The 21,766-nt window shown below is 44.8% G+C and overlaps 2 protein-coding genes across 2 annotated transcripts; one reads left to right on the forward strand and one right to left on the reverse strand.

Annotated features, from left to right (window-relative positions):
• The first annotated feature begins 11,220 nt into the window (after positions 1–11,220).
• Positions 11,221–11,874, forward strand: LOC123150061 (histone H3.2). The gene has a single exon (XM_044569850.1). The coding sequence runs from the start codon at positions 11,297–11,299 to the stop codon at positions 11,705–11,707; it is 411 nt and encodes a 136-aa protein (XP_044425785.1). The 5' UTR covers positions 11,221–11,296; the 3' UTR covers positions 11,708–11,874.
• Positions 11,875–14,012: 2,138 nt separating this feature from the next.
• LOC123149863 (facilitated trehalose transporter Tret1) lies at positions 14,013–21,491 on the reverse strand. Its single transcript, XM_044569630.1, has 5 exons — positions 21,132–21,491; positions 20,476–20,522; positions 19,219–19,434; positions 18,174–18,275; positions 14,013–14,375 (listed from the first exon to the last, which is right to left on the reverse strand). Exons 1-5 carry the CDS (start codon positions 21,349–21,351, stop codon positions 14,244–14,246), a joined length of 717 nt encoding a protein of 238 aa, XP_044425565.1. The 5' UTR covers positions 21,352–21,491; the 3' UTR covers positions 14,013–14,243.
• Positions 21,492–21,766: the final 275 nt, after the last annotated feature.

Here is a 21,766-nt window from a genome sequence, read left to right on the forward strand (position 1 = left end):
AGCTCATGCCCGGGTCGAGAGATATGATGTCTCTGACAAGTTCTACAGTTGTAAGATGGAGGAAAACAGTTCTGTCAGTGAGCACATCCTGAAGATGTCTGGGTTGCACAACCGTATGACCCAGCTGAACATTAACCTCCCAGATGAGGCGGTCATTGATAGAATCCTCCAGTCGCTCCCACCAAGCTACAAGAGCTTTGTGATGAACTACAACATGCAGGGGATGGAAAAGACCATTCCTGAAGTGTTCTCGATGCTGAAGTCAGCAGAGGCTGAAATCAAGAAAGAACATCAAGTGTTGATGGTCAATAAGACCACTAAGTTCAAGAAGGGCAAGGGTAAGAAGAACTTCAAGAAGGACGGCAAGGAGGTTGCCGCGCCTGGTAAGCCAGTTACCGGGAAGAAGTCAAAGAATGGACCTAAGCCTGAGACTGAGTGCTTTTGTTGCAAGGGGAAGGGTCACTGGAAGCGGAACTGCCCCAAATACTTAGCAGATAAGAAGGCCGACTAAACCAAAGGTATATTTGATATACATGTAATTGATGTGTACCTTACCAGTACTCGTAGTAACTCCTGGGTATTTGATACCGGTGCCGTTGCTCATATTTGTAACTCACAGCAGGAGCTGCGGAATAAACGGAGACTGGCGAAGGACGAGGTGACGATGCGCGTCGGGAATGGTTGCAGAGTCGATGTGATCGCCGTCGGCACGCTGCCTCTACATTTACCTACGGGATTAGTTTTGAACCTTAATAATTGTTATTTAGTGCCAAGTTTGAGCATGAACATTGTATCTGGATCTCGTTTAATACGAGATGGCTACTCATTTAAGTCTGAGAATAATGGTTGTTCGATTTATATGAGAGATATGTTTTATGGTCATGCTCCGATGGTCAATGGTTTATTCTTAATGAATCTCGAGCGTAATATTACACATGTTCATAGTGTAGATGTCAAAAGATGTAAAGTTGATAACGATAGTCCCACATACTTGTTGCACTGCCGCCTTGGTCACATTGGTGTCAAGCGCATGAAGAAGCTCCATGCCGATGGACTTTTAGAGTCTCTTGATTATGAATCGTTTGACACGTGCGAACCATGCCTCATGGGCAAGATGACCAAGACTCCGTTCTCCGGAACAATGGAGCGAGCAACCAACTTATTGGAAATCATACATACCGATGTGTGCGGTCCAATGAGCGTTGAGGCTCGCGGAGGATATCGTTATGTTCTCACTCTCACTGATGACTTAAGTAGATATGGGTATGTCTACTTAATGAAACACAAGTCTGAGACCTTTGAAAAGTTCAAGGAATTTCAGAATGAGGTGGAGAATCAACGTGACCGAAAGATAAAGTGCCTACGATCAGATCGTGGAGGAGAATATTTAAGTCACGAATTTGGCACACACTTAAGGAAATGTGGAATCGTTTCACAACTCACGCCGCCTGGAACACCTCAGCGAAACGGTGTGTCCGAACGTCGTAATCGCACTCTATTGGATATGGTGCGGTCTATGATGTCTCTTACTGATTTACCGCTATCATTTTGGGGATATGCTCTAGAGACAGCTACATTCACTTTAAATAGGGCACCATCTAAATCCGTTGAGACGACACCGTATGAATTATGGTTTGGGAAGAAACCTAAGCTGTCGTTTCTAAAAGTTTGGGGATGCGATGCTTATGTCAAGAAACTTCAACCTGAAAAGCTCGAACCCAAGTCGGAAAAATGCGTCTTCATAGGATACCCTAAGGAAACTGTCGGGTATACCTTCTACTTAAGATCCGAGGGCAAAATCTTTGTTGCCAAGAACTGATGCTTTCTGGAAAAAGAGTTTCTCTCGAAAGAAGTAAGTGGGAGGAAAGTAGAACTCGATGAAGTACTACCTCTCGAACGGAAAAGTGGTGCAGCTCAGGAAAATGTTCCTGTGATGCCCACACCAACTGAAGAGGAAACCAATGATGATGATCAAGGTACTTCGGATCAAGTTGCTACTGAACTTCGTAGGTCCACAAGGACACGTTCCGCACCAGAGTGGTACGGCAACCCCGTCCTGGAAATCATGTTGTTAGACAACGGTGAACCTTCGAACTATGAAGAAGCGATGGCGGGCCCAGATTCCAACAAATGGCTTGAAGCCATGAAATCCGAGATAGAATCCATGTATGAAAACAAAGTATGGACTTTGACAGACTTGCCCGATGATCGTCGAGCGATAGAAAACAAATGGATCTTTAAGAAGAAGACAGACGCGGATGGTAATGTCACCATCTATAAAGCTCGACTTGTCGCTAAGGGTTATCGATAGGTTCAAGGGATTGACTACGACGAGACATTCTCTCCCGTAGCGAAGCTAAAGTCCGTTCGAATCATGTTAGCAATTGCCGCATACTATGATTATGAGATATGGCAGATGGACGTCAAAACAGCATTCCTTAACGGGCATCTTAAGGAAGAACTGTATATGATGCAGCCGGAAGGTTTTGTCGATCCTAAGAACGCTAACAAAGTATGCAAGCTCCAGCGATCCATTTATGGGCTGGTGCAAGCATCTCGGAGTTGGAATATTCGCTTTGATGAGATGATCAAAGCGTTTGGGTTTATGCAGACTTATGGAGAAGCCTGCGTTTACAAGAAAGTGAGTGGGAGCTCTGTAGCATTTCTCATATTATATGTAGATGACATACTCTTGATGGGAAATAATATAGAATTTCTGGACAGCATTAAGGCCTACTTGAATACGTGTTTTTCAATGAAGGACCTTGGAGAAGCTGCTTACATATTAGGCATCAAGATCTATAGAGATAGATCGAGACGCCTCATAGGTCTTTCACAAAGCACATACCTTGATAAGATTTTGAAGAGGTTCAAAATGGATCAGTCCAAGAAGGGGTTCTTGCCTATGTTACAAGGTGTGAGATTGAGCTCGGCTCAGTCACCGACCACGGCAAAAGATAAAGAAGAGATGAGTGTCATCCCCTATGCTTCAGCCATAGGATCTATTATGTATGCCATGTTGTGTACCAGACCTGATGTAAACCTTGCCGTGAGTTTGGTAGCTAGATACCAAAGTAATCCCGGCAAGGAACACTGGACAGCAGTCAAGAATATCCTGAAGTACCTGAAAAGGACAAAGGACATGTTTCTCGTTTATGGAGGAGACGAAGAGCTTGTCGTAAAGGGTTACGTCGACGCTAGCTTCGACTCAGATCCGGATGACTCTAAGTCACAAACCGGATACGTGTATATGTTGAATGGTGGAGCGGTAAGCTGGTGCAGCTGCAAGCAGAGCGTCGTGGCGGGATCTACGTGTGAAGCGGAGTACATGGCAGCCTCGGAGGCAGCGCATGAAGCGATTTGGGTGAAGGAGTTCATCACCGACCTAGGAGTCATACCCAATGCGTCGGGGCCAATCAAACTCTTTTGTGACAACACTGGAGCTATTGCCCTTGCCAAGGAGCCCAGGTTTCACAAGAAGACCAGGCACATCAAGCGTTGTTTCAACTCCATCCGTGAAAATGTTCAAGATGGAGACATAGAAATTTGCAAAGTACATACGGATCTGAATGTCGCAGATCCGTTGACTAAACCTCTCTCGCGAGCTAAACATGATCAACACCAGAACTCTATGGGTGTTCGATTCATCACAATGTAACTAGATTGGTGACTCTAGTGCAAGTGGGAGACTGTTGGAAATATGCCCTAGAGGCAATAATAAAAGTATTATTATATTTCATTGTTCATGATAATTGTCTTTTATTCATGCTATAACTGTATTATCCGGAAATCGTAATACACGTGTGAATACATAGACCTCAATATGTCCCTAGTGAGCCTCTAGTTGACTAGCTCGTTGTGATCAACAGATAGTCATGATTTCCTGGCTATGGACATTGGATGTCATTGATAACGGGATCACATCATTAGGAGAATGATGTGATGGACAAGACCCAATCCTAAGCATAGCACAAAGGTCGTTTAGTTCGTTTGCTAGAGCTTTGCCAATGTCAAGTATCTCTTCCTTAGACCATGAGATCGTGTAACTCCCGGATACCGTAGGAGTGCCTTGGGTGTATCAAACGTCACAACGTAACTGGGTGACTATAAAGGTGCATTACAGGTATCTCCGAAAGTAGCTGTTGGGTTGACACGGATCGAGACTGGGATTTGTGACTCCGTATGACGGAGAGGTATCTCTGGGCCCACTCGGTAATGCATCATCATAATGAGCTCAAGGTGACCAAAGTGTTGGCCACGAGATCATGCATTACGGTACGAGTAAAGTGACTTGCCGGTAACGAGACTGAACAAGGTATTGGGATACCGACGATCGAGTCTCGGGCAAGTAACGTACCGATTGACAAAGGGAATTGTATACAGGGTTTGATCGAATCCTCGACATCGTGGTTCATCCGACGACAACATCGAGAAGCATGTGGGAGCCAACATGGGTATCCAGATCCCGCTGTTGGTTATTGACCGGAGAACGTCTCGGTCATGTCTACATGTCTCCCGAACCCGTAGGGTCTACACACTTAAGGTTCGATGACGCTAGGGTTATAAAGGAAGTTTGTATGTGGTTACCGAATGTTGTTCGGAGTCCCGGATGAGATCCCGGACGTCACGAGGAGTTCCGGAATGGTCCGGGGGTAAAGATTTATATATGGGAAGTCCTATTTTGGCCACCGGAAAATGTTCGGGATTTTTCGGTATTGTACCGGGAAGGTTCTAGAAGGTTCCGGAGTGGGGCCCACCTGCATGGGGGGACCCACATGAACGTGAGTAGTGGGGGAAAGGCCCCACACCCCTGGTCAAGGCGCACCAAGATCCCCCCTTAGAAGGAATAAGATCATATCCCGAAGGGATAAGATCAAGATCCCTAAAAAGGGGGGATAACAATCGGTGGGGAAGGAAATGATGGGATTTCTTTCCTCCCACCTTGGCCAATGCCCCAATGGACTTGGAGGGCAAGAAACCAGCCCCTCCACCCCTATATATAGTGGGGAGGCGCATGGGAGCTTAACACAAGCCAAGGCGCAGCCCCTCCCCTCCCCAACACCTCTCCTCCTCCGTATATGCTTGGCGAAGCCCTGTCGGAGTACTGCTGCACCAACTACACCACGCCGTCGTGCTGCCGTTGGAGCAATCTTCCTCAACCTCTCCTTCCCCTTGCTGGATCAAGAAGGAGGAGACGTCTCCCGTCCCGTACGTGTGTTGAACGCGGAGGTGCTGTCCGTTCAGCACTTGGACATCGGTGATCCGAATCACGTTCGAGTACGACTCCATCATCACCATCCCCTTGGCTAGCTTCCGCTCGTGATCTACAAGTGGTATGTAGATGCAAACTCTCTCCCTTGACTCGTTGCTTAGATGAACTCATAGATGGATCTTGGTGAAACCGTAGGAATTTTTTTAATTTTCTGCAACGTTCCCCAACAGGGAACCCCTTGACAGTTCGCCTTGAATAAAACTCCTCCAGCAAGGCCCAATCTTGGTTTTACCATTCGCCACCTAGCCTTTTTCTTTCCCTTGGGTAGGCCTGCCCAAGGGTCATCTTTATTAAACCCTTGGGCCAGTGCTCCTCTGAGTGTTGGTCCAAACTGAGCGATGTCCGGAGCTACCAGGGGCAACTCTAGGCTGGCCCACCCGACGTCTGGCTCATCCGGTGTGCCCTGAGAACGAGATATGTGCAGCTCATATCGGGATTTGTCGGCACATCTGGGTGGCTTTGCTGGTCTTGTTTTACCATTGTCGAAATGTCTTGTAACCGGGATTCCGAGTCTGATCGGGTCTTCCCGCTAGAAGGAATATCCTTCGTTGACCGTGAGAGCTTGTGATGGGCTAAGTTGGGACACCCCTGCAGGGTTATGAACTTTCGAAAGTCGTGCCCGCGGTTATGGGCAGATGGGAATTTGTTAATGTCCGGTTGTAGAAAACCTGAAGTTGACCTTAATTAAAATACATCAACCGCGTGTGTAACCGTGATGGTCTCTTTCCGGCGGAGTCCGGGAAGTGAACACGGTGTTGGAGTTATGCTTGACGTAGGTTGGTCTAGGATCAATTCTTGATCATAGTTTCTCGACCGTGCTTTGCCTTCTCTTCTCGCTCTCTTTTGCGAATATGTTAGCCACCATATATGCTAGTCGCTTGCTGCAGCTCCACCTCATACCTTTACCTTACCCATAAGCTTAAATAGTCTTGATCATGAGGGTGCGAGATTGCTGAGTCCCCGTGACTCACAGATACTTCCAAACCAGCTTGCAGGTGCCGATGAGTCCGTGCAGATGACGCAACCAAGCTCAGGAGGAGCTCGATGAAGATCTTGTCCTTTGTGTTGTTTCGTTCTAGTTGATCAGTAGTGGAGCCCAGTCGGGACGATCGGGGATCTGTGTAGCATTTGGGGTAGTCTTCTTTTATTTTGGCTCTGTAGTCGGGCCTTGATTGTAGCTGGTTGATGTAATGCTTTATTCATGTAATTGTGTGAAGTGGCGATTGTAAGCCAACTATGTATCTCTTTCCCTTATGTATTACATGGGTTGTGTGAAGATTACCTCACTTACGACATTGCTTTCAATGCGGTTATGCCTCTAAGTCGTGCTTCGACACGTGGGAGATATAGCCGCATCGAGGGCGTTACAAGTTTGCTCGGATGCAAGAGACGAACATGTATGCAAATGAAAAGCACATGATGACATGATATGCAATGCATGACACGCAAGCAATGACAAGGCAACAACAACGAATAACTGGAGGACACCTAGCACATCGGTCTCGGGGCGTTACAATCCGGAACACTTTTCGATCCATCCAAAACATTTCCTATGCTCATTCTCTCGTTCCTATGGTTATCATAGCTATTAGTCATTGAGCATGTGACCCTACAGGTTCGGAAATAAGCAGAAATGACCCGGGACCCTTTTTGGTCAATAGTTAAGAATGGGATATGGACACCCTTGTTAACTCCTGTATATTCATGAAATTCTCAAGCAAACCTTTTGTTCCCGAATACCATTTCCTTTGTTGCGCGGTACATTTAGAAATTTTGATGCAAGATATTATCGGTATCCTCGTGATCAACTCCTGGTCACTATACTGGTTATCCTCGTTACCAGTTTTGTTCTCTTTGCTTGTATCCATATTCTAGTATCCCTGTGATCTTCATCACATATGTCTGGCCATACGATAATGATATCATAACACCGAGTTGTCCCAGAGAGTATCTCTCCATCGTCAGAGGAGCAAATCCCACTCTCAAACTATCGATATCGAGACATACTTTTTTGGTATAACCGTAAGTCACTTTTATTCACATCCAGTTATTGAGTGACATTCGATAACCCCGAAGTAACCATCCGGTATGTTGGTAAATGATATTCTCATGGTCTAAGGAACTAAGTAAGCGATGACACTTTATATAAAAATACCGACAACATAATAACGACTCTCAGCAATTCATAAGTCGAGTATATCCAACACTATTTTTTCTGATAACAGTGTTGTCTCATTATTGATAACAACATTGTTAGTATAACAATGCTCATACTCAGGAAAACAATATGATCATGAATACATGAGCAAGTTTTAGAGGCATGACTAGGGATCATATTGGCATTGAGAGACTGATTTTCCTATGCATGATGGCAAGTACGCACACATAGTGGCAGCTACACACCCTTTCACATAAGTGCCTTTTTGATATATGGGGTGTTAGGTTTTTCATGGCACTGGCACAACTGCCATTGTATAGAAGTGTCTTTTTCTCACTTCTCTTTGCCTTTTTGCTTGTCTTTTGGCACAAATGCCTTTTTTGTATATAAAAGACTTTTTCTCGATTCCCTCTGTCTTTTTGCTTGCTTGGATGATCATACGTCATGAAAAAAACTTTATTTTTGTTATATACCTTTTTATTCATGGTCCAAAGTAATTTACCAAAATAGTTAGAGATGAAATTTGGGGTTGTGTGCATCTGTCACCATGTGTAGAGAGTTATTTTCATATTTGTGTTTATGTTTCCGCACATGTAATGGGCTTTTCCTCTGAATCCCATATGCAATAACCAATACAATTATAGCATAAAAAATAAAATTAATTATGAACATGAGAATATAATAATACATTCATTATTGCCTTCAAGGCATATCTCCAGCATGCTATGTCTTAGGTGATCATGTATGAGGTAAATGATGTGAAAAATGGGCCGGACTCTTCACCTTGGTATATTCCCATCTTAATAGTGTGGAATTCCTATCAACTCAAATCAATAATCATAAAAGACTACCCTAAGTCGCCGAGGATCACATCTTAATTCTTGTGTTTTTGTGAGGTCGACGATCATCCATCAACCATGCACCATGCATGGCATTAATACCTGAGATACACTCGCTGATACGTCCATCTTGCATCATGCTTTTATATTGATATTTATTGCATTATGGGCTATTATTACATATTATGTCACAATACTTATGTCTATTCTCTCTTATTTTACAAGGTTTACATAAAGAGGGAGAATGCTGACAGCTGGGATTCTGGACTGGAAAAGGAGCAAATATTATAGACCTATTCTACACAGCTCCAAAAGTCCTAAAACTTCACGGAAGACGTTTTCAGAATATATATAAAATACTCAGCGGAAGAAATTCACCAAGGGGGCCACACCCTGCCCACAAGGGTGGGGCGCGCCCTACCCCCCTGGACGCGCCCCCTACCTCATGGGCCCCATGGTGGCCCTCCGGTGGCCATCTTATGCTATATGAAGTCTTTCGATGGGAAAAAATAACAAGCCATCTTCTCGGACAAAACTTCACCGCCACGAGGCGGAACCTTGGCAGAACCAATCTAGGGCTCTGGCGGAGCTGTTCTGCCGTGGAAACTTCCCTCTCGGAGGAGGAAATCATCGCCATCGTCATCACCAACGCTCCTCTCATCGGGAGAGGACAATCTCCATCAACATCTTCATCAGCACCATCTCCTCTCAAAACCCTAGTTCATCTCTTGTATCCAATTCTTGTCTCCAAGTCCGGGATTGGTGCTAGTGGGTTGCTAGTAGTGTTAATTACTCCTTGTAGTTGATGCTAGTTGGTTTATTTGGTGGAAGATCATATGTTCAGATCCTATATGCATATTAATACCCCTCTGATTATGAACATGTTTATGCTTTGTGAGTAGTTACGTTTGTTTCTGAGGACATGGGAGAAGTCTTGCTATTAGTAGTCATGTGAATTTGGTATTCGTTCGATATTTTGATGAGATGTATGTTGTCTCTCCTCTAGTGGTGTTATGTGAACGTCGACTACATGACACTTCACCATTATTTGGGCCTAGAGGAAGGCATTGGGAAGTAATAAGTAGATGATGGGTTGCTAGAGTGACAGAAGTTTAAACCCTAGTTTATGCGTTGCTTCGTAAGGGACCGAGTTGGATCCATATGTTTCATGCTATGGTTAGGTTTACCTTAATACTTTTGTTGTATTTGCGGATGCTTGCAATAGAGGTTAATCATAAGTGGGATACTTGTCCAAGTAAGGATAGCACCCAAGCACCGGTCCACCAACGTACCAAATTATCAAAGTACCGAACGCGAATCATATGAGCGTGATGAAAACTAGCTTGATGATATTCCCATGTGTCCTCAGGAGCGCTTTTCTCTATATAAGAGTTTGTCTAGACTTGTCCTTTGCTACAAAAAGGATTGGGCCACCTTGCTGCACTTTATTTACTTTTGTTACTTGTTGCTCGTTACAAATTATCCTATCACAAAACTATCTGTTGCCACTTATTTCAATACTTGCAGAGAATACCTTGCTGGAAACCGCTTATCATTTCCTTCTGCTCCTCGTTGGGTTCGACACTCTTACTTATCGAAAGGACTACGATAGATCCCCTATACTTGTGGGTCATCACTCGCAAAATGTATTAGTCCAAACAAAGTGTGTGTCATCACATACCAAAATTATATCAAGTGCATGATTGTACTTTCAAGCGGGCGCCTGCTCCGGCCAGCCTGGGTCGGTTTTGGTTCGTGGCGAGATGGGAGATGATGACCTTGTGTGGTGATGGCATGGTCGTTGTGTAGGTTGTGTGCGGGCTAGTGGAGATGTCTGTCGACATTGGCCATTTTGCGAGGTGGTGGTATTGCGCTACTTCGGTGAAAGCTTGGCCGATGACTACTGCACGGCGAAGATAGTGCCCATGGGCGTCTCTATCCTCCTCGGATGCGTCATCGAGGAGTTCATGTATCGTCAACCCCTCGAATCAAGCTCTTTGGAGAAACTCACGATCCCGCACGGGGGCATGCGATGGAGGTGTCTCCAACGTCATTTCCTCATTTGGGGCGTCGTCTTGAAGTTCTTGATCCACATGCACTTCCTTGGTGCCGGACGTGCCTGATCGTGCGGTGTGGTTGGTTGGTGTTGCGACTTGTGCAACGATGATGGTAACAAGAGGAGTGGGATAGTGGCATGTCCTTTGTCATCGACCGATCGACTTGTCTTTACGTGTAAAGTCAGAGCTGTATAGTGGCGGGGTGACGCGGTGGCAATGATGCCGTGTAATGGTCATGATATCCTGTGTTTTGCAAGACGTGCTTCTTTCTCCTACAAAACTTGTTATCGTCAGAGCTGCCTAGTCCTTGACGCGGTTGACCGATTGTTTGGCATAGGACGACATGTGTTCTAGTGCATTGTTCGTCCCAGAGGCTCTTGGTCGTTCGTCCTCAGTGAAGTTAGAGTCGCTTGCTCAAGGAGAGTGACGACGATGACAGCTCGTAGGCATCTTCGACGTTGTTCCTCTCGTCGATGGTGTGTGTGGGTCTTGCGGTTGCCACTTCGGCCAGGGTTCCCTATCATGTGGGCGTGTTTTAATTATTTCGTCAGGTTTTCCATATATTAATCTGACAACTTCATTCTACCTTTTTGAATGAATCATGTTGTAACGGGTCGACTTCGAAAAAAAGAAAAACCGAACAAGTTTTTCCACCAGTTTGAACCGTTCGTGTAGCACACACAAGTGAGAGATGCTACTCAACGGATCGTGATCCGTGGCCAACCCGCACAAACACATCTCCAACGTCCATTCCGGCTGATCCAACGGCTCATCCGACCCCGCGCGCTCCTCGCCCGTGGCGCCAAAGAATCCGTCCAAAACCGGGAATTTCCGCTCGAAATGCTCCAGCCGCGCGCCATCCTCCAAAAATTCCCCACCCCTACTTAACCCCTCCTCTCCCCCAAATCCTCACAAATCACAGCGCCGCCGCACCCGATCTCCCAAGAAGACACCACCACCACCCGCGCCGATGGCCCGCACGAAGCAGACGGCGCGCAAGTCCACCGGCGGCAAGGCGCCGAGGAAGCAGCTGGCCACCAAGGCGGCCCGCAAGTCCGCGCCGGCCACCGGCGGCGTCAAGAAGCCCCACCGTTTCCGCCCCGGCACCGTCGCGCTCCGGGAGATCCGCAAGTACCAGAAGAGCACGGAGCTGCTCATCCGCAAGCTCCCCTTCCAGCGCCTGGTGCGGGAAATCGCGCAGGACTTTAAGACCGACCTGCGGTTCCAGTCATCCGCCGTCTCCGCCCTGCAGGAGGCCGCCGAGGCGTACCTGGTGGGGATGTTCGAGGACACCAACCTGTGCGCCATCCACGCCAAGCGCGTCACCATCATGCCCAAGGACATCCAGCTCGCACGCCGCATCCGCGGCGAGCGTGCCTAGGTCTGGGTCGCCGGTAATACTGCTGGGTAGTAGCTGTTCCTGTCTCGTGATCTGGATGTGTGTCGGTTGTGTTTGTTGGTGTTGATATGATCGTATCGTTTGGTCCTGTGATTCGTGATGCTCGAATGAAATGGCAATGAGAAGTTCAGTTATAATGTGATGGTAAATCTGCCCTCTAGTTCTACTGTTTGCCACTTTATTCCTCTGTGATTCTGCAATGGTGTTCTTGCCGCATGTAGCCCTGTTGCAGTGTTGGATGCATGATGCAGTGTCCCATGGGTGTTGTGATTTTGCTGGCGTGGTCTGTTATTTTTGTTTGGTTGCTGTGCGATTCAGGTTTTTTTTTGCACGTTTCTACAGGGATTTGGTGAATCTAATTATGCCTTCTGCTCTGTTCGATATGATTCTGAATTATAGTTGGGTTGGTTGATGTGGACTAGCTGAAGGTGAAGTGGCTACATGTTATGTGATTCTAAAATATGTGTTTGTTAGTTCAAATTTGCAAAGAATGTGATCTATTTCATCTGCATTTCCTAGGTCTTGTTAATCAAGTTCTGTGATTGGATGCTATGTTTGGCCAATGATTTCATCCTGGGAATGATTATTGTCCCATGGGTTTGGTGATTTTGCTGGGGTGCTCTGTTATTCTTCATTCGTTGCTGTGTGATTCAGTTTTCTTGCACCTTTTGCGCACACTTGTACAGGGATTTGGTGAATTCATTTGGGCTTTCGGCTCTGTTTGATGTGATTCCGAACTATGGTTGGGTTGGTTGATGTGGATTAGCTGAGCGAGGTGGCGATGTGTGATGTGATTCTGAATTATGCGTCTGTCTGCTAGTTGGAAATTTGCAATGGATGTGGTCGGTCTACTTTATCTCCATTTCTCAGATCTTGTTAACAAGTCATGTGCTTGGATGCTATGTTTGGCGAATGACATCATCCTGTGAATGATTCTTGTGCTGGAATTTTTCTGGCTGTGATTGTTCATCTTGTGGATTAGATATCATAGTTGACAATTACAGTAGAGACTGCAATATTTTTCTTTGATCCTTTCAGTACTATCCATTTAATCTAACAGGTTAACAATATATAGTGGCACATTTGTTTGATGTGATTCTGAATTATGGTTGGGTTGGTTGATGTGGACTATCTGAAGGTGAAGCGGCTACATCTGACGTGATTCTGAATTATGTGTCGTCTGCTAGTTCGAAACTTGCAATGGATGTGGTCTACTTTATCTCCATTTCTCAGATCTTATTAATTAAGTTCTGTGCTTGATGTTATGTTTGGTGAATGATATCATGCTGGGGATGATTCTTGTGCTGGAGTTTTTATGGTTGTGATTGTTCATGTCTTCAAGATGATTCTTGTGCGTCAGAAATCTGCAGTTGATAACTACAGTAGAGACTACAATTTTTTTGTCTAATCTTTCAGTACTACAAGTAGTGGTGCATTATAGCAGAAACAAGTCTATAACAGGACACACTTACTATGACGCTCTTATTTTCTGTATCATTCTACACATCTTTTAACTGACAGAATGAGTAATTTGGTGTCTGACTGAACTTGCGCTGTTATCTGACAGCGGGATAACTTGGTTTGAGCAAGCAGTATCTCTGAGTAAACTTATGCTGTGATCAGGCTATGGGGTCATGGCTGGCAAAGTTTTGAAAGACCGGAAGGTGGATATGAGTAGGCGCCACTCATCACCGCAGACGCTATGATATTGTTTGCAGCTTCGGTGGCATGAATTCCATCCCAGCTCACGTAGTTCTGCGGGTCTCCACAGGCCGTCGCACTTGCGATGTTGCCCTTCACAACCTTGCTGGTGCCACAGTACAGATCTGGGCTGATAACCTGTATCGTCTGTGAGATCTGGCTGATAACCTTGCTACTGCAGAAAATTACCTGTATCGTCTGTGAGATCTGGCTGATAACCGAAGGAAGCGTGGCCAAGCTTGCCATGCTTATACAGCGGTGCTGGGGCTGGAGGCCGTACTGATCGAGTTCAATCTGCATTTCGTCACTGTAGATATATATCACCACATAAGCTGTATGTTATATATCTCCAGTTCTCCGCAGATACTATTTGCTTGTCTCTCGCTTGGCCCGTGCTGGGCATATGGTTAGGCCAAAGGCGATTCGATGGTGCAGTTCTGCTTTGGAAGCGCGTCGCTGCACGAACAAGCTAAATGGACACATACATACATGACACATGTAGCCCTGGGTCCTAACATTTCGTTGGAGCTGCACGGTGGGCAGCCGATGACAAACTACACGCAGACAAGAAGTTCCAGACGAGATCTTCACCGCAACGCATACACACATAACTGAAATAACGTACTGTGTAGAAAGACTGTGACACGCCAATCTTGGCCGTCGGGCTGATGCGCCACACCCGCAGCTGACAGACACACTGAACCGCTCCAGACTCCATTACAAGTTACAGCTAGTACAGTCTAGGCATAATGTTGGCTAGATTAGAGGCGGGACCTGTCTCACTGTACATATGCGGAGACGAGAATCACGGGCAATGTTATGTCGTGCTGAGCAGGTGCTGGATAACCTTGTCGGGGTCGTTGTCGTGCATCGCCAGCAGCTCGGGGACGTTACGCGAGGTGAACCCCATCTCGTGGAGGGCGTTGTAGGCTTTCACAAACTCCTTCACCTGCGCCACAAGGTAAACAAACCACACAGTCCAGGTTTATGCTTTGCCACCATAACCGAAGATGAAACGTCAGGACAAAATTGTACATGCATACAGAAGATAAAAGGGCTGAAGCACACATGCGCACTGTTGATTGAATGAATGATGGACATACACAAATGCACACTATTGTTCCACTACTAAGTGACTGTTGTTCGTTAAACTGTGTGATTTACAGCTGTAGCCAGAACGGGAAGTATTCTGCTCATTATTTTATAACTGTCCACGTCAATTTTTTTGGTAAGAGGATTTCTAAGTAGGCAAGCATTTTCTCCCATAGAGACAACTATTACAACAAGTTTTAACTTAGACTGGATAGAACGACAAGCACAGTGCAGTTCTCCAATCGATTAGTGTGTGGCACTGGCGTGCACACACACAGCGAGAGAGAGAGAGAGAAATGGACCAAATTTATAATACCTAAATAGTTCATCCCCACTATCTTATTTCTCTTCACATGAAGCCCGTCCACATCAGCAAGCATGCCACGTCATCACCTCAGTGCGTTCCGTTACCAGCATCAGCAAGCATGCCATGTCGTCCCCTCAGTGTGTTCCATAACCAGCGACAACAAGTACATAACCGACGAATACCAGCCATCTCGCCGTTTCCAGCCGTAAACCACTGACCCTCCCTATGCGAACGAAAATAAAATGATCGACCACCATCTCCGCCAGAAAAAGACGAGAGGACCAACACACACATATGGACCCCACCGCTACCCTGCAGCCTAGGCGCGCCCATCTTGGGCCACCTCCATGCGCGACGAGTCCCGCGCCCCCCGTCGGCGTCAAGCCTCTCCAGCACATGCAGATCCGCCCACCTGCACGTGAGGATGGAGGCTTGGCTCCTGTTAACCCCAATTGGAGCCTCTTCTCTCTGCCATGCCCGTCCTCAACGTCCCACGGTGCCGTTGGCCTCCTGAAGGTGCTGTCACAAACGTGCCTAACCTGTCTCTACCTACAGTCGATGGTAACCAAAGTAGGGGCTCAGTATTTAATTAGCCTCACATTCACCCTTCAATTTTGTTTATGGATCTGGGGCAGTGAGGGATTGGAAACAGATTATATGTAGATGTGTTACTTTGTTATTGTAGCTGTGCTGATGTTGTTGCCTGTAAGATGTACTATGGTTTTCCCTTCCGCATAAGTGCAAAACTTGGTTAGCTGGCTTGTGTGATGTTGAGGCCAACAGTATTAGGAAGAGTTTCAGAAAGAATAAGCTAGCACAATGTCATCTTGGCTTGCATCCATTCCATTGATTACGAGTCGAGGGACTAGTCGAGACTAGTCGCTAGACTAGTCTATGAGTCGCATTCTGGGTGTCGACTAGAAATCTCGTGTAGACTAGTTCGCCGAGTCAAAGGAGTCGAAGGACTAGTCGTAGACTAGTCGTGCACCTTGAGTCTTTCGACTCATTTTTATTTTTATTTTTTAGGGATTGGGAGGGGATAAGTGAGCCAGCCATCCTCCCCCTTTCCCTCCATTGCTTATGCTCTTCATGGATCTGCACTCCTCTGCTCCGGCCCTTTCCCTCCATTGCTTCTGCTCTCCCTAGATCTGCCCTACGGTCTCCCTCTGCTGCCTTCTGGCTACTGGATCCGCTCGTCCCTCAGGTTGCAGTAAGCAAGCAAGCATACTAGCAAAGTAATTTCTCCCTTCTCTTCTTCCCTTCTTTGATTTGATTTTTACCCCCTGCCCTCTTCCTTATTTCGTTTTGTTTGCTTCAGTTTCAAGATCCTTAGGTCTGAAGTGCAATGTCTATGCCGGAAATATCTGAAGTATTGTATTCAGCAGCAGCAGCTCAGGCCAATGAGCAATATGATCCATCGAAGGATCCTGCAAGAAGCCAACTAGGAGCAAGGATCCAAAATGGAAATATGCTTACTGGCCTAATCTGCAGGACAAATTGACGCTCTAATGATCTTTTTATAGTATATATTACATATTAATACTAGGTTTTAGTAATTGATTACTGCAAGTTGTGAACTACAGTACCATGTCGACTAGTCCAGCAGTAGTCTAGGTTACAAATTAATGCGTGTGAAACTATGAAGAATTCCCCACAAAGGTAAGTGTTGTAATGTTTTATGCAGTTTCTCCAAGTGTTGTAGCATTGCGGTTAATTCAGTGAGTATGTCAGTTACTATTGTGTCCTTCCAGCTACTTTTTCCTGTATGTATGTTTTATTCATCAGAAATTAAGCAATTTCCTATGGTATCACTACAGTGGAGCAGAAAACCTGAGGAGTATCTTCCAAGAGTACAAACAAACTAACCCAAATCGTAACAATTCTGAAACTGAATTGTTTAACTATTGTCCCTCCAACCTCATAATATGCCCTTCTCTCCAAAATTTAACCTAATAGTTTCTATGCCTTTGTTTTGCATTGCTTTGTGTTCTATTATTGGATCAATAATTTATAGGTACAATAGTGTGTGTTTTGTGATCTTAACCAAATGCATATTGCTTCACTTGGAAATATATTCTGAATTGGTTGAGCCTACCTTTTCCTAAAAAGGTACGGTTTCATTTTCTTTATTTCGATAGGCATTTGTACTGAAGATTTAAATCAACAAGTAGTGACATTCCTTATTGATTTATATGTGGATTTATCCAGTCAAGCAGGGATTGAATTTTAATTCTTTCGTGCGAACTCAGAAAGAGGGTAAAAATGAGATGAAATATGATCACATGTTTTTTTACACCCAAGAATTTGGCATGTTTTTTTTTCATTAGAAGAAAGTTAGAAACACCATGTTACTTTCCTAGATTTTCTGCAATTTTTCTGCAGACTAGGCCTCTCTTAGCTCTTGATGGTTACTTCACACATCAAAGACCTGGTAAAGTGGCCCATCCATTTGATTATCTAATCTTGATGCATTATTTTTGTTTTTTTCTCTAATGGTCTATTATTTGCACATTGTTTTGTCAGCAAAGCTAAACTACCATTTTTTGTCTCAAGTGTGAACCCTCTTTACCCAAAAAGTTACTGATAGCATTTTTTTTTGTTTCATATGGAATCCATCTAATATTTCTGGCAGCATGCAGACTGAATTGGAGGGCGAGAACATACTTGGTATGCTAAGTTTTTTTTTTGTCATTTGAGGGCTTCATGTCACGTCTATGTTATTCAATTTTGATGTTTCTGATTGTACTTCAGAAAGAACATTTAGTGACTGCCATTTTTTTCATATACATGAACAGAATATCGATAAATGTAACACTCATTTTATTGTTATGCAATTCAGGAAATCTGTAAATGTGTGATATCGAAATGTGGCCAAGATTGTAACATCTTCTGTGAACATCTAACTGGTTGAGATGATATTACGAAATTGAAACCTTTTAGCCTAACCTCAGGTATGAATAGGAAACATTAAGTTATTATAAGTTACCTTTTGTTAGGTAATTTGATTTTTTCCCCTTAATGGTCGAAACACCATTTGATGTGCTGATAACGCATACATGACACTTCCACATAAGTACATTATTTGCTATCACATGTATATAATATAGTTGGTATTTGTTTCCTTGCAAATTAATTGCATAAATTCCTGCCGCAACACGCAGGGTATCGTCTAGTTAACTGTAAAATGTAACAGCCATCAGCTGTTTGTACCTATGTGATTGGCCACAATGAAAGATAGTATTGGTTCACCGATACAGTCACATAATACAGCAAAGCATTGGTTTTTTGTAATTGACGATGATGAAAGAAAGTATTGCTAAAGGACAAGATAAAAGAGAAAGATCATGCCTTTGTTGGGTTATCTCCATAATTTAGCACAGCAAATGAAACAGCTTCACGTCCAAGCCCCATAGACATATACTTCTCCACAAGTGGATCTCCTGGGGTAGCCTGAAAAAGGGACAAAACAGAAAGAAAAACAAGTATTCAGAGATACTTTATTACACTAAAGACTTTAATGAATATACCCAACTGTTATAAACATCTGGCATGCATTTATCATGTGGAATGACACAGCTAAGTTAGGGATGCAAAGGAGGTGAGGAACCTCGAGCGGAGTCATAAAATAGACTATAGAGAAATGTGCTAATATCTGCAACATCAAATTTATATACTACAAAAATATATTTATGATGAATCTAATGAAACTTATTTCGTGTAATAGATTTTCATATATTATTTTATAAACTTGGTCAAACTTAAAGAAGTTTGACTTAGGACAAAGCTAGGACTTAGAATAATTTGGAACAGAGGGAGTATAACCAATCTTTTTATTTAATTTTTAATATAAGTAGCAGAACCTTGGTAGCAAGCTGTCAACGGATAGCACGGACTTCAGTACATAACTTAAGGGTGTGGGCTTAACAACATAATTTTCTTGCAATGCTCTAAGTAGGCAAGCCTTTTCTGCCATAGAGACAACTATTTCAACAAGTTAGAACTTAGAATGGATAGAACAACAAGCACATACATAGGCCTGAGGCTAAACTAGCTTAACCAGTATACCCTCATGATTTTCTTGCAATTTTGAAGGTATATTTAAATGGATTTTCAGTCATAGGCCATGGCAGCCCCAGGCGAGTCTCTGCCCCTGCTTAAGGTTAAAAGTGGCATCGAGTTTGAGCTAATAGAAAATCCAAGCAAAAAGCAACTATGTACATGAGAAAGTGGATTCAAGTTGGGTCTAACAGAAAAGGGTATAAAATGAACCAACATAATAGGTGTTGCTAGACCAGACTGCAAAGATTGTTGTAATTACAATACATGATTTCACCATATTAATGTACTACTGCTTTGGCAGAGAGGGATGGGGCAAGTGAGAGATATTGTTTACCATAGAAGTAGTGGATGTTGAGTGTCTTGGCCCTCTTGGCGGCTGTGGTTGTTGTTGTTGTTGTTGTTGTTGTGGTGGTGGCGTCTGCCTTTCAATTACAAACTTCCCCCAGTTGGGGTTTTCCTTCTCTGCCTCCGCAAGAATCTTTCTTTCATACTCAAAATCAAAGTTAAAGGTGCTGCGGGGAACTTCTACCATCTGTGGTGCCAACTGAGGCTGAAAACATAACACTAATTAAAAGGGTGCTAATTATCCAAACGCTGTGAGGGGAAGGGTAAATAAAAAGCAGCACAGCCTTGCATAAGCATACACGTTTGCAGAATGGTGGGATGCTTCTCTAGAAAATGAACAGAATAGGATGAGTTTTCAGGGAACCCACAAAACTGGTGAAGCATGCTCTCATACATTTCAACCCATACTATTAACTATCACACCAACATTTTAGGATCAAAGTCTGAAATAGTTACAACAGCAATAGGATGAGTTCTTCTACTGTGAACCATAACAAGACTATTTCCATGTATTCCTTACTCCTTAGACACTTCCATTCAGACATATGTTGCATCCAGTGTTTAGATATGCCATCATCAGTATGGAACAAGCTACACCATCTATTTTTCAGTTAGTCTGCTAAGGATGGAATGGTCCATCAGGAGAACCTGACATGCCCCTGCAAACTTAACAAAACCTCCTCGCTGTCTATTATATGTGGGTCCAGACCCACATGGCACAGAGAACCTAGGATAAAAAGGATAAACCACTAAAACTAATCAGCGGTGCTTAAGATCACCAAGCGCACTAATTGACAGCTAAAGCTGTCTCCTCGCTGACCGTATGATGCTAAGTTGCTAACAATAACTCGTTTGTACATTTCTAGCACATACCCATGCACTAAATGAGGACAGAAACAGACATTTAGAACAATTAGTTATTAGCTAAAATGTCTTGCTTGAATGCATCACAATTTATTCACTACTCCAAGGAGTACTATTTCTCACAATCCCAAGGAGAATAACTGGCAACAGAAAACAAAACACTTATGGTAGTATGTTGATGTCCAGCCAATGCACAGAAGTTAAAGGCACCCATTTAACTACGAAACAGCATTTTTTTGGAGCAACACTCTTAACACTGGAGAATGAAAACTGAACTCAGTCATTACTCATTAATACAACTTTTTTGGTAGCAAAGTAGATTGACAGCTCTTGCATAAGAGAACAGGAAAGTAGTGATTGTATAATAAATCATATAACTTACAGGAGGGGTTATCCGATATTCTGGCTTTATAACAACTTGTATGCCCACTGCAGCGAAACAATGAATTACGTTAGTAACCATGAACTGTTCTCAATAACAGTACAGAAGGGCACAATATTGGGCAGTTTGTTAGTCTGGCATGGTAGCAACAGTAAAATATATACAAGCAGGCACTCCCTTCTCTGTATACCAATTCAAAGTCCAACCAATCTCACAATATTTTTCAATTTTCAGCATGACCCCCTTCTTCGCGAGGAAGCATGCTCTGACAAGCTAAGTTAAGTTACACATGTAATGGCCAAATTGGGGGAAATTACTAGCTAAACAAGTTTAAGCGCACACACATGCTGGCTACAAGAGAAATGATAGGGTTAAAAGACCAACAAACAAACTCGTGTAAAACTGCCTCAGTTTCAGGTCTATATTGTTCAATTCCACTTTCCACTCACGGGCTCTTAAATCAGAACTCAACTAAGAGATCCGCTGATCTAACGCGCACGAAACCACTCTCAGTTCGATCGAACGAAAGATCTAGCGAGCCCTACTCGATACAGCACGGAGCACCCGGGTTCTCGGATACCGAACAGCCCACCAACCAGGGCACCAATCGGCCGTATGGCATCCAAGCAGTACAGAGTGAAGGGAGAGGGGATTACTCGATGTGGAGGACGACGACGAGGAGGGAGCGGGGGGCGGGGCAGCGGGGGACGAGGGAGCTGCGGTAGCGTGGAGGTACGGCGCGGGCCGCTGCGGCGGTGGGCCGGCGGCGCCGTGGGTGGGCTGGCCGACGCGCGGGTAGAGGGACGAGCCGCCCCCGCCCCCGCCGGCTCCGCCGTACGAGCCGGAGCCCGACCGGCTGCGGAATTCGTAGTCCATCGGCGCCGGCGCGGGGGTGGCGGTGGTGGTGGGGTCGACGGGCGATCGGTCGGGGGGAACGCGGTTTGGACTTTGGAGGGCTAGCGATGGAGCGGAGTCGTGTTCGTCTTCGTCGGGGAAGAAAGAAAGTGTACACGGAATTACGGCTCCCCTAGAAAAAAAACTATACACGGACCCAGGCGCGCGGTGCTGACGGTAAAGGGCGGCTCATCAAGGGCCGGCCCTTCGCGCACTCGGCCCCAAGCAAAGCGCGACGTTTCTCTTGCCCCGATGGGCTGTGCGGGCCACCGGTCAAGGGGCCGTAGCGAGCCCATAACATATGAAAAAAAAACCCATTAAAAACAGATAGAAAAAACCATTGCTTTTTCTGGGCATGGCATTATGAGCGGACGGGACTATTCCCGGTTCAGTTTGC

The sequence above is a fragment of the Triticum aestivum genome, chromosome 7A (genome assembly GCF_018294505.1).
Source record: "Triticum aestivum cultivar Chinese Spring chromosome 7A, IWGSC CS RefSeq v2.1, whole genome shotgun sequence".
Lineage (NCBI taxonomy): Eukaryota > Viridiplantae > Streptophyta > Magnoliopsida > Poales > Poaceae > Triticum > Triticum aestivum.